Source organism: Octopus sinensis, linkage group LG26, assembly GCF_006345805.1.
Source record: "Octopus sinensis linkage group LG26, ASM634580v1, whole genome shotgun sequence".
Classification (NCBI taxonomy): domain Eukaryota; kingdom Metazoa; phylum Mollusca; class Cephalopoda; order Octopoda; family Octopodidae; genus Octopus; species Octopus sinensis.
The window spans coordinates 14,346,983-14,360,039 of record NC_043022.1 but is presented as its reverse complement, the minus strand read 5'-3'; the positions used below and the strand labels follow the sequence as shown (position 1 = coordinate 14,360,039).

The following is a 13,057-nucleotide window of genomic DNA, read 5'->3' as shown; positions in this document are numbered from 1 at the left end:
ATTTCACGTTTCGAGCAGAGCTCTTCATCAGAAATATAGAAAAGGTCCAAAGAAGGGAAGACAGAGAAAGAAAATCACCAACGATACACACGCAGTCACATATTGAAATATATGTATGTATGTGTGTGTGTGTGTGTCTGTGTGTGTAAACAAACATATGTGCGGGTATGGCTGTGTGGTAAGAAGCTTGCTTCCCAACCTCATGGTTCCAGGTTCAGTCCCACTGCGAGGCATCTTAGGTAAGTGTCTTCTACTATAGCCTCAGAATGACCAAAGCCTTCTGAGTGGATTTGGTAGATGGAAACTGGAAGAAGCCTGCTGCGCATGTGTGTGTGTGTGTGTGTGTGTGCTTGTGTGTGTCTGTCTGTTTTTGTCTGTCACTCATCACCACTTGACAACCAGTGTTGACATCTTTATGGCTCCGTAACCTAGCAGTTTGGCAAAAGAGACCAATAGAATATGTACTAGGCTTAAAAACAAAACAAGTATTGGGGTCAATTTGTTGAACTAAAATACTTCAAGGTGGTGCCCCAGCATGGGCACAGTCTAACGACTGAAACATATATCAAAGGAAAAGCTTTCTTAAATAAGTAGGTGAAAAGCTTTTGTTAAGTTTACAGGTCACAAAGCTTTCCTGATAAACTTTTCTGGTGATGTAGATTGCAAGATATTTATTTACTAATCAACCCTTTTGTTACCCTATTTCTGTTGAGATGCCAGGACCCCTGGACTGGCTTCCGTGCCGGTGGCACGTAAAAGGCAGCATCCGAATCGTGGCCGATGCCAGTGCCGCCTCGACTGGCTTCCGTGCCGGTGGCACGTAAAATGCACCAATCCGACCGTGGCCGTTGCCAGCCTCGCCTGGCACCTGTGCATGTGGCATGTAAAAAGCACCCACTACACTCACGGAGTGGTTGGCGTTAGGAAGGGCATCCAGCTGTAGAAACACTGCCAGATCAGACTGGAGCCTGGTGCAGCCTTCTGGCTTCCCAGATCCCCGGTCGAACCATCCAACCCATGCTAGCATGGAGAACGGACGTTAAACGATGATGATGCTTTGTGTTTCTTTCAATTAATTTTAAACATAACAAAGAATTTAGTGAAATCATTTGGCTAGTTTTAGGAACATAAATTGTGACTAAGGTTTGGTGGAAGATTTTAATTCAAAACTTATGGAAACAAAACATTTGTACTCAGAGCCAGAGCTGGTTTCAGCTGGGTGGGTAATGAAAGGGTTAAGAATTGTTTCTCTATTGTATATTTTAACCCTTTTGTTACCATATTTCTTTTGAGATGCTCTGAGTTTCTTTCAATTAATTTTAAATACAACAATTTAGTAAAATATTTTAGTTATCATTAAACTTGTGTTAGGAACATAAATTGTGACTAAGGTTTGGTGGAAGATTTTAATTCAAAACTTATGAAAACAAAACATTAGTACTCAGAGCCAGAGGTGGTTTCAGCCAGGTTGGTATCGAAAGGGTTAAGAATTGTTTCTCTATTATATATTTTAACCCTTTTGTTACGATATTTCTGTTGAGATGCTCTGTGTTTCTTTCACTTAATTTTAAATATAAGAAACGATTTAGTAAAATAAACTTATTTATCGTTAATCTAGTGTTAGGAACATAAATTGTGACTCAGGTTTGGTGGAAGATTTTAATTCAAAACTTAAGAAAACAAGACATTTGTACTACAAAGCCAGAGGTGGTTTCAGCCGGGTTGGTAGCGAAAGGGTTATGGTGCTCTGATCAGAAGATTTTGTGATATTTGGGTCCTAAGATTTTTGCTTGGTTCCGTACTTTTGATGAATCAATTTCTCTCTACCCCCATCTCTGTCCATCTGCCATTCCCCTTCACACTTCCATGAATTTACTTACCCACCCATACTTCTCTTTATTCATTTTTCTGTAACTTTAGGGAATGCTCTGACATTTCTTCAACACTGTCTTTTCTCTATTCCAACAGGGGTAGCCACGTGTCTCCCCTACAGCAAAATACCTATTCCTGTCCCTCTATCATACTTTAACTTCTCATCACCAGGCAAGCATCCACCTACCTTGATACTACTCACTCCAACAGCCAAGAGGTCTTGCCTTGTCTTAAGAGTTACCTGGTAACCTCAGTGGTGCTGGTGCCACATAAAAAAAAGCACCTAATACATGCTATAATGTGGTTGGTGCTATAAAGAATATACAGCAGTAGAAGCCATGCCAAAGCAGACATTGGTGTTGAAGTGATAGCTGTAAATGAGTGTCACTGTCATACAAGCAGTGTTGTTCTTTTTCAATATTCTGTGAAAAGATGTGTGGCCATGGGAAAATATTTCCTTGCTTGAAAATAGATCAAGGTTGGCAACAGGAAGGGCATCTCATCATCATCATCGTTTAGCGTCCGCTTTCCATGCTAGCATGGGTTGGACAGTTCAACTGGGGTCTGGGAAGCCAGAAGGCTGCACCAGGCCCAGTCTGATCTGGCAATGTTTCTACGGCTGGTGCTTTTTACGTGCCACGAGCATGGAGGCCAGTCGGGGCGGCGCTGGCAACGGCCACGTTCGGATGGTTCTCTTACATACCACCGGCACTGGTATCACAGCTACAATTTCCATTGATGTTGATCAATTTCGATTTTGATTTCGATTTTCACTTGCCTCAACAGGTCTTCACAAGTAGAGTTTTGTGTCCCAAGAAGGAAAGGTATGCCATAAGTGGACTGGCTACGTCCCAGGTAGAGGCCACGGGTTATGGTCTCACTTGTCCTGCCGGGTCTTCTCACGCACAGCATACTTCCAAAGGTCTCGGTCTCTAGTCATTTCCTCGGTGAGACGTAAAGTTGTTCTTTGTCAATATTCTGTGAAAAGATGTGTGACTATGGGAAAATATTTCCTTGCTTGAAAATAGATCAAGGTTGGCAAGAGGAAGGGCATCTGGATGTAATAAATCTCTGTCTCATAAACTCTTTCCTACTCATAAATTTCCGGAAACCACCCAGATGAAGTGTCCTGCCAAACAGATTCCAATCGTATCAGGAAATGGGCGAGAGAGAGAGAGAGAGAGAGACAGATGTTGGTCGTACTTGCAACTAAGTCCCTTCCTGGTAAGAGTTAAACAGACTGAGAGGTGTGGAAGATAAAACATCCTTCTGTTAGATAAATGTTGTTCAGAGAGATTCTAGATGATATCTATGATGAGAAGGAGGAGTTAGAGATCTATATCTGAGGAGGAGGAGGGGTTAGAAATTAATAGTTGTTAACTCTCTCTCTTTCTTTCTTTATCTCTCTCTCTCTCTGGCTAGGTAACCACGTACCTTCTCTACAGCAAAAGTGACAGACTTAAGCAAAAACAAGAAAAAAAGCAAACATCATAAGTATTGGGGTAGGCAAAAAAAAAATCTTTCGAATAAGTGCTCCAGCATGGCCACGGTGCAACGATTGAAACACAGCTGAAGATAAAAGATATATACACGTATGTATGTATGTCCATATTAGCAGAACTGTCGAGTAAGCTGACCAGTGACAAGCAAGATGGTCAAACAATGGAACTGCAAATAGAGAGAGAGAAAGGGTAGAAGAGAGAGAGAGAAAGGGAGGAAGAGAGAGAGAGAGAGAGAGGGAAGAAAAGAGAAAGGGAGGAAGAGAGAGAGAGAGAAAGGGAGGAAGAAAGAGAGAGAAAGAGACAGGGAAGAAGAGAGAGAGAAAGAGAAAGGGAGGAAGAGAGAGAATAATAGGTCAAACGAGATGTTGGATTGGCGGGATTCTGGTTTAAGCACCTCAGCATAAATCCTAAAGAATCCACTCTTTTTTCGAATGTCTTGCTTAAATCCCAGCAATGAACCACCACAGTCGGGGGGGGGGGCGCATCGCCATTCCATTAAATGTGTTTACGGAGAGAGAGAGAGAGAGAGAGAAGAATGCTGAAAAACAAAACATTCATTAAATGTCTATTTATTATTTATTTATTTATTTCCATTGTGGCTGAAGTCGACATTTCCCTCTCTTGGAATCTCACAGCGTGGAGTTATCTTCCCCTGCACTCACGCTTCTTATGTAATGAAGGCGAAGACAACGTTTGCGTGTGTGTGTGTGTGTACGACTGTATGTGTGTGTGTGTGTGCGAGTGCGCATATATATATATGTGTGTGTGTGTGTGGTGTATGTGTGTTACTGTATGAGTACATATGTGTGTTTGTGGACTTATGTGTGTGTGTGTATACGACTGTATGTGTGTGTGTGGTGTATGTTACTGTATGAGTACATATGTGTGTATAAGTGTGTTTGTGGATTTATGTGTGTGTGTGAGTGTCTTCGTATATGCGTACATGTGTTCGCATAAGTGTTGTATGTGCGTAGGTACTACTTAACGAGAGTGGTGTCGGTGCGCGCACTCGCGTAGTCGCGCATCCGCGCTAGCTAGTCGTGACTAGTCGATCCTGCAACGACTTCCTAGCAAAGTAAATAAAACACAAAATAAATAATTTTTCTTTAAAACAAAACAAATAAAAACACAAAGTAAGGATCGACTAGTCACGACTAGCTAGCTAGCGCGAGTACGTGAGTGCGCGCACCGGGACCACTCTTCTTAAATAGTACAATGTGCATATACGTATATACGTGTAAGAGTACATTTACAATGTGTGTGTGTGTAATATATTTACGTATTTGTACATGTATGCGTGTATATACGATCATGCTGGCCATAAAAATTATAAAATAGACCAAACCATTTCCCTGTCTGCCATAATATGATATAATATAACAAAAGCCATCGGGCGATCTTTCGTCTCTAGTAGACCTTTCCGTCGATTTCCGTAAAAAATTTTTTTTTTTTTTACATATGGGCTTGCGGGAACTTTTGAAGTAATATACATACATATACACCGAGTAAAAAAATTTCAGTTATCTCTCTCTTTCACACATTACTCTCTCTGTCTCTTCACACACACTAACAGAAGCACTTCACTTACACAACATACTGTCTGTCTCCCACACCCCATCAAACACACACACGTACATCAATGCTTCCCATGCACGGTAACTTCAAAAGAACTTCCCCTCGCCATACAATCGCTTTCTCTTAGTCTCTTTCGCTCTCATTACTTCAAAAGTTCCCGCAAGCCCATATGTAAAAAAAAAAATTTTTTTACGGAAATCGACGGAAAGGTCTACTAGAGACGAAAGATTGCCTCAGTATGAAGGCAAAATAACAAAACAATATCAAAACCACTACAAAAGCTATAATGGTTTCGCACCTGCTTCCCCTCTTCTCCTAGGTCAGCATGATCTAGCAGACCTTTTTTTTTTTATCAGACAGAGTGACCATGCATCTTTTAACACATATGGACGACTACATTATCTGCTCTATCTTTTATGAACGGTATCTGCTCTGATTAAAAAAATTTTTTTTTTTTTATGAATGTGGTGGTGGTGGTTGGTGGTTGGTGATGGTGCAATGTGAAGGAGTTTTGGCTGCTTTTACCAGCAGATCGAGAGCTCGCATCTTGGAGCAGCACCCTGTATGGCTCCATGGAAAAAAAAAACAGATGCTATATATATATACATACACACACGTATATATGTATATGTGTATGTATATATATATATATATATATATATATACACACATATATCAAAACAAAGATGGATTAAGAAGGGTTTAAAAAGGAATTAGTAATCCATATATATATATATATATAATAAATAAACAGATGTATATAACATTATTTCTACTCTCTTTCTCTCTCTCTCTCTCTCTATATATATATATATATATATATTATACATGCATACATACATTCACACATGTATGCATACAATATAGATATATATGTAGATATATATATATACATATACTCAAAAAGCAATAAAGATTCAAGTTAATTTAAATGAATTTACTTGAATATGGTACCTAACTTAGATGCACCAAAAAAAAACTATACTGTTTTAACAATACAGTAATGTGGGGTGATTATAAGCGAGAAAGAAGCAACAAGAATGGATAGGTTTTTAGTACAATCGTTTCATACAAGGACAGGCTTTATTAAAAGTTGCAAAAATTACAGCATATAAACGTGTCCCGTACTCATCAGCTAAAATACAGAGTTAGAAATCACATCTCGTCTTTTAAATTACGTCATAAAGCTGGTACCACCACACTTTCAAACAAAATCTGGGAACTCAAAAATAATAATAATAATTATAACCTTAATTGGGAAATAGTTAGGAGAGCAATTCCGTATAAAAATAGTAGGGTTGGTTGCCAACTATGCTCCATGGAGACGTATGAAATTCTAAAGCATAGAAAACATAGAAACTTATTGAATAACCATATCGAACTAGGTCAAGTTTGTGTCCACGCTAAATTGAAGACTTTAAAATATTTAAATGATTAGAATATTCGTAACTAGATAGATAGATAGATATAACTTGATTTTTACTAGTATAGCACTGCTTTAAGTAGATAACTAAGAGTTCTCACACTACAGTTATCTTTTTCCTTATATCTGCATCAGTTTTTTGAGAACAGGGAAATGAATAGTACTTATACGCTGCTTAATTGAGGCTTTATTTAATTTCAAACTCATAATTTTAAATCTTAATTTTAAATCTTAATTGTAATTTTAATTTTAATTCTTAACTTAATCTAATTTAAGTAGCATAACTTAATAAAATAAAATGAGTTACTAAAGCCCCATAATTCTATTTCAAAATTAAATAAATAAGGCTACTCCCTCGGTGATAATTGATTATCTTCATTATGATAGACAATTCCCTAACACCTTGTAAATGATCTTCTAAGATTTGACCTGTAGTCCGTCAATGTATGAATAATAACGGCAACTCCTTAAGACAATAAAATGAATAAATTAAATAAATAAATTTTAATGACTTTTTGATGAGATTATACTTAGATTTTCCTAATGTATTTTCTTTTGATTTTAGCCTCTGACCCCTAAACCCCTGACCGTGTTATCTCTTTAGATTCTCTTTAAATTCATAGCTGATTTCAACAGCAATAAATTAGCTGTTTTACTGGTCAAAGAATAATATTCTCCTCTAGTTCCTAGATGCCTGTAAATTAAAACCAGACTTGCCGTCTACTAATTCTTCTGTATAACTAGAACCCTCTTTTTTTCTTTTTCTTTTTTTCCCTTCTTTCCCTATTTCTTTTTCTTCTTCTTATTCTCTTTTTCCTTTTCTCTTCTCTTTTAGTCCCCCCCCTTTTTGCTCCCTCCTCCTTATTTCTCTCTTTCTTCTCTTCCCTTCCCTTTTCTGTTCTTTGCCTCTCTAGAAAGCCCTTCAGCTTTAAAAGTTAAATAGCTACAGCCTCTTGTAAATAGCAGTAATGTGATTAATGTGGCAAATACCTAATCATATAACAAGAATTGATACCTACCTCATTGTGTTCAACATTGATAAATTATCGCCTGGAATATGAAATTCCTTTCATTTCTCTGGAAATTTACATCTACACCATTGGAAATTGTGCATCTATACAAAGGATTAATTCACCCTCTCTGTAATGCTAATAAGCAGGAATTGAGACCCACCTCGTTGTGATTAACAATGGATAAATTTGTCGTCTGTGAGTATGTAATCCCTCCTCATATCTCTGGAAATTCATATGTGCACTATGGATTAGGTCACCTTCTGTGATGCTATTAAAACTTTTTTAAAATTCTGTGATAAGACTGTACATCATCTTTAAAGAACTTTAATGAACTTTGGAAATCTGTTTATGTTACTTAATTATCTACATTTCTTCATGAGTATAGCCTCAACCACTAGGATGTCTAGAGAACTCACATGTATTTTAGCTGATGAGTACAGGACACGTTTATATGCTGTAATTTTGCAACTTTTATAAAGCCTGTCCTTGTATGAAACGATTGTACTAAAAACCTATCCATTCTTGGTGCTTCTTTCTCGGGTATATATACATATAATATATATATATATATATATATATATATATAATAGAAATATTAAAATAACTAAGTCTCTCTAAAAGAGAACAGCGGCAGCGTTCCGGAAAATAATAGTTATCGCCATACTAATATGGCATTCTTATAAAAATAAGAAAAAAGCTGTCCGCTTATTAGCTCCATGAGCCATCGCCTTAAGTTAGCTATTTGATACACAAACTGTATCCATATAACCTTCGAACAAGGGAGGTCAGTCGCTCCACACTACTTGACCGGCAGCTACAGACGCGTTTCGGGGTATTGCCCCTTTTCATTGCAGCGTAGCCAGCCAGTAGGTGTCTCTTCCGACAATCTCTGTTCGATGGAATACATCACTTGTTTTCAATAATAGAAATATTAAAATAACTAAGTCTCTCTAAAAGAGAACAGCGGCAGCGTTCCGGAAAACAAAAAAAATAGTTATCGCCATACTAATATGGCATTCTTATAAAAATAAGAAAAAAGCTGTCCGCTATTAGCTCCATGAGGCCATCGCCTTAAGTTAGCTATTTGATACACAACTGTATCCATATAACCTTCGAACAAAGGAGGTCAGTCGCTCCACACTACTTGACCGGCAGCTACAGACGCGTTTCGGGGTATTGGCCCCTTTTCAATGCAGCGTAGCCAGCCAGTAGGTGTCGCTTCCGACAATCTCTGTTCGATGGTTTTTATTACCTAGTTTCGGTGGAATACATCCACTTGTTTTCATAATAGAAATTTAAAATAACTAAGTCTCTCTAAAAGAGAACAGCGGCAGCGTTCCCGGAAAATAATAGTTATCGCCATACTAATATGGCATTCTTATAAAAATAAGAAAAAAGCTGTCCGCTTATTAGCTCCATGAGGCCATCGCCTTAAGTTAGCTATTTGATACACAAACTGTATCCATATAACCTTCGAACAAGGGAGGTCAGTCGCTCCACACTACTTGACCGGCAGCTACAGACGCGTTTCGGGGTATTGCCCCTTTTCAATGCAGCGTAGCCAGCCAGTAGGTGTCTCTTCCGACAATCTCTGTTCGATGGAATACATCCACTTGTTTTCAATAATAGAAATATTAAAATAACTAAGTCTCTCTAAAAGAGAACAGCGGCAGCGTTCCCGGAAAATAATAGTTATCGCCATACTAATATGGCATTCTTATAAAAATAAGAAAAAAGCTGTCCGCTTATTAGCTCCATGAGGCCATCGCCTTAAGTTAGCTATTTGATACACAACTGTATCCATATAACCTTCGAACAAAGGAGGTCAGTCGCTCCACACTACTTGACCGGCAGCTACAGACGCGTTTCGGGGTATTGCCCCTTTTCAATGCAGCGTAGCCAGCCAGTAGGTGTCGCTTCCGACAATCTCTGTTCGATGGTTTTTTTACCTAGTTTCGGTGGAATACATCCACTTGTTTTCAATAATAGAAATATTAAAATAACTAAGTCTCTCTAAAAGAGAACAGCGGCAGCGTTCCGGAAAATAATAGTTATCGCCATACTAATATGGCATTCTTATAAGAATGCCATATTCTTATAAGAATGCCATATTAGTATGGCGATAACTATTATTTTCCGGGAACGCTGCCGCTGTCTCTTTTAGAGAGACTTAGTTATTTTAATATTTCTATTATTGAAAACAAGTGGATGTATTCCATCGAACAGAGATTGTCGGAAGAGACACCTACTGGTGGCTACGCTGCATTGAAAAGGGGCAATACCCCGAAACGCGTCTGTAGCTGCCGGTCAAGTAGTGTGGAGCGACTGACCTCCCTTGTTCGAAGGTTATATGGATACAGTTTGTGTATCAAATAGCTAACTTAAGGCGATGGCCTCATGGAGCTAATAAGCGGACAGCTTTTTTCTTATTTTTATAAGAATGCCATATTAGTATGGCGATAACTATTATATATATATATATATATATATACACACATGTACATGTATATATACATGCATACGTATGTTATGTATATACACATATAGATATATATAGATATAAACGTGCACATAGATGCATACACATGTGCACACACACACACACACACACTGGTAAAACTACACCCTTGTTCAACTGGCTAAAAATAGCAGTCAAATCTTTCTCAAATCATAGGTTACCGTTTAAAATACATTATAGCATGTATTATTCCTGATGGCGAAAATTGGTTGGTGATCGCTGGAATATGTTTTAATTGTAGGTCAGTTAGGGTCAGTGTGCTGACCTGTGGTTAAATAACAGTTGAGGATTTTCTACAGAGCCGCTTCAATGGTCAGAAATAGAAGCTAAATCTTATTCAAATCAGACTCTAAAATGAATGGCACGACTCCAGGAATCTGCTCTGTCCACCGCACGACTTTGTTTCCTCATAACTTTCTTTTAAAAATGGATAATTTTAATAGAATTACCAGCACTTAGGCTTCAGATGGTGTAGATTACGATTACATCGGAATTTAACGTGGAAAAAATAATGAAGTGGTGGAGTTGGGGTGTCGATAATTACCTTTAATTACCATACTTCATCAAAATGAATGAAGAGATAATTATGCGATCTCACTCCATAATTTTATATATTTATTTTTCAATCTACAACATCTGAAATGTATATGTGGGAAATTTTATCTAAAAACCCCCCAAAAATATCCAGTTTTTTTAAAGAAAGTTATGAGGAAACAAAGTTGCATCGAGTTTTGAGAATTATCCGAAACTCTGCTCAACCGTTTCCGAAAGAATTAGATTAATGTAGTTCTCGGTAATTCAAGAGAAGGAAAGGAAAAAAAGGGTGGGACGATCATGGCTGGAACGACCTTTGATCATAGGTTGACTTGACTGAAGTAGACCTAGGGCTGAATAACAACAACAGTAATTAGATTTAGTAGAAGCTAACGAAGAGGGCATCCTCTACGTCGCTGTTCGAAACCTTGGACTTTACCTTTGATTTTACCATATGCCTACACACACACACATACAATGTGCACAGACAGATAGATAGATAGATAGATAGATAGATAGATAGATAGATAGATAGATAGATAGATAGATAGATAGATAGATAGGTAGATAGATAGATAGATATGTAGATAGATGTATAGGTAGATAGATGTATATGTATATGTATAGATAGATAGATAGGTAGATAGACAGATAGATAGATAGATAGATGTATAGATAGATAGGTAGATAGATGTATAGGTAGATAGATAGGTAGATAGATAGATAGATAGATAGATAGATAGACAGACAGATAGATAGAAAGATAAATAGGTAGATAGACAAGTGGATAGATAGAGAGAGAGAGAGAGAAAGAAATAGACAGATAATCTAATCTTCCCAGATTACTTCGAGATATTGGTCGATCGCACAATCAAGTAGAAATAGCAGCCAAATCTTACTGAAATAACATCTCACTGTATTAAAACAGGAAGGACAACGTTAGATATAATATACGCCTGTGGCCACAACATATTTAAAAAGAAAAGGTAAATAAACAAGGATGGGCGTGGCTGGAAGGTCTTTTTCATCAAGTCTGTTCGATTAACACAGGCCTGGACCAACGACAACAACAATAATAATAACTTGTTGAGGTAAATGACAAACGGGAGCCTGGATGTGGTTGTTTGGTTTGCTAAAAGTAGCAGCCATATCCCACTTTTATGAAACAGGGAAGGACACACATTGGATAATAAAGGTAGTCATGGATACACATTGCCTACATGTGTGTGTGTGAGTATAAATGATGGGATGGTTAAGGTTTGGATGTTGACTGAAGCAGGGCTGACCTGGGGCTGAAGGAACGACACCGCCCCGTGTGTGTGTGCATGAGAGCAAGATAGAGAGAGAGGATGGATAGAAAGCGAGGAAGATAGATAGATAAATATATGGATAGAAAGAAAGAAACAGCGATAAACAACAAATAGATTGATAGCGGGAAAGAGGCAGAAAGACAAAAAGATAGATAGAGAGAGAGAGAGAGAAGGATTAAGAGACAGATAGTACACAGAGACAGATAGATACATAGAGAGAGAGAGATAGATAAATAGAGAGTTAAAGGTTAAGAGAGACAGATAGATACATAGAGAGAAAGACAAATAGATAGATACATAGAGAGACAGATAGATAGATACATATATAGAGAGAGAGAGTCAGATAATACATAGAGAGAGAGAAGGTTTAAGAGAGACAGATAGATACAAAGAGAGATAAATAGATATTATATATAGAGAGAGAGACAAATAGATAGATAAATAGAGAGAGAAGGGTTAAGAGAGACTATTAGATACAGAGAGAGAGAGACAGATAGATACATAGACAGAGAGGCAAATAAATAGATACATAAACAGAGAGAGAGAAGGGTTAAGAGAGACAGATAGATAGATACATAGAAAGAGGGGTGACGAAATGGAAACGGTTATTGTGAATTTCAAGTGTTACCTTGTTCATGATCCTGTGTAGGGTTTCGTCCAGGTGCCGTTCGTTGGTTCGGCGACGACCTGTCGGCAACCAGAAACCATTCTGTTTATGGTTTACCAAGAGGAACCTTCCGTCGGTCACCCTCGCCGCCAAAATACTGACGATTTGTGAGGATCTGGTGGCAGACATCGCTCCAGGATGCCTCCCCAATTAACTACGGCAACTCTAGGTTATTTGTCGTTAATTGGATATCGGGGTTTAATTAATCCCTTTTCCCCTTTCGTCAACGTCCACTTTTTCTGTCTCTGTTACTCTTCCTCTGTAGTTCTGTTGTTCGCCATGCTTGATGTGTGTGTGTGTGTGTGTGTTTAAGTATGCCTTAGTGCGTGTGTGTATCTCTGTGTGCGGGAGGTTAAGTGTGTACGTATATATGTGTATCTGTGTGTGTGTTTAAGTATGCCTTAGTGCGTTTGTGTGTATCTGTGTGTGTGTCTGTATCTGTGTGCGGGAGTGTAAGTGTGTATGTACGTATATATGTGTATCTGTGTGTGTGTTTGAGTATGCCTCAGTGTGTGTATGTCTCTGTGTGCGGGAGGTTTACGTGGTGTAATGTATGTATATATATAATATTATATATATATGTATATATATTATATATATACGTATCTGCGTGTGCGTGAGTTTAAGTGTGTACGTATATGTG

The 13,057-nt window shown here is 38.0% G+C and overlaps 1 protein-coding gene across 1 annotated transcript in view; it reads right to left on the bottom strand.

Moving 5' to 3' along the window:
• The window catches only part of LOC115224871, a 51,624-nt gene extending 38,908 nt beyond the window's left edge, over positions 1-12,716 (bottom strand). Inside the window, exon 1 of the mRNA XM_029795825.2 lies at positions 12,376-12,716. Coding sequence (XP_029651685.1) covers positions 12,376-12,543 — 168 coding nt within the window. The 5' untranslated portion in view covers positions 12,544-12,716. The remainder of the gene's footprint in view (positions 1-12,375) is intronic.
• Between the last annotated feature and the right edge of the window lie 341 nt (positions 12,717-13,057).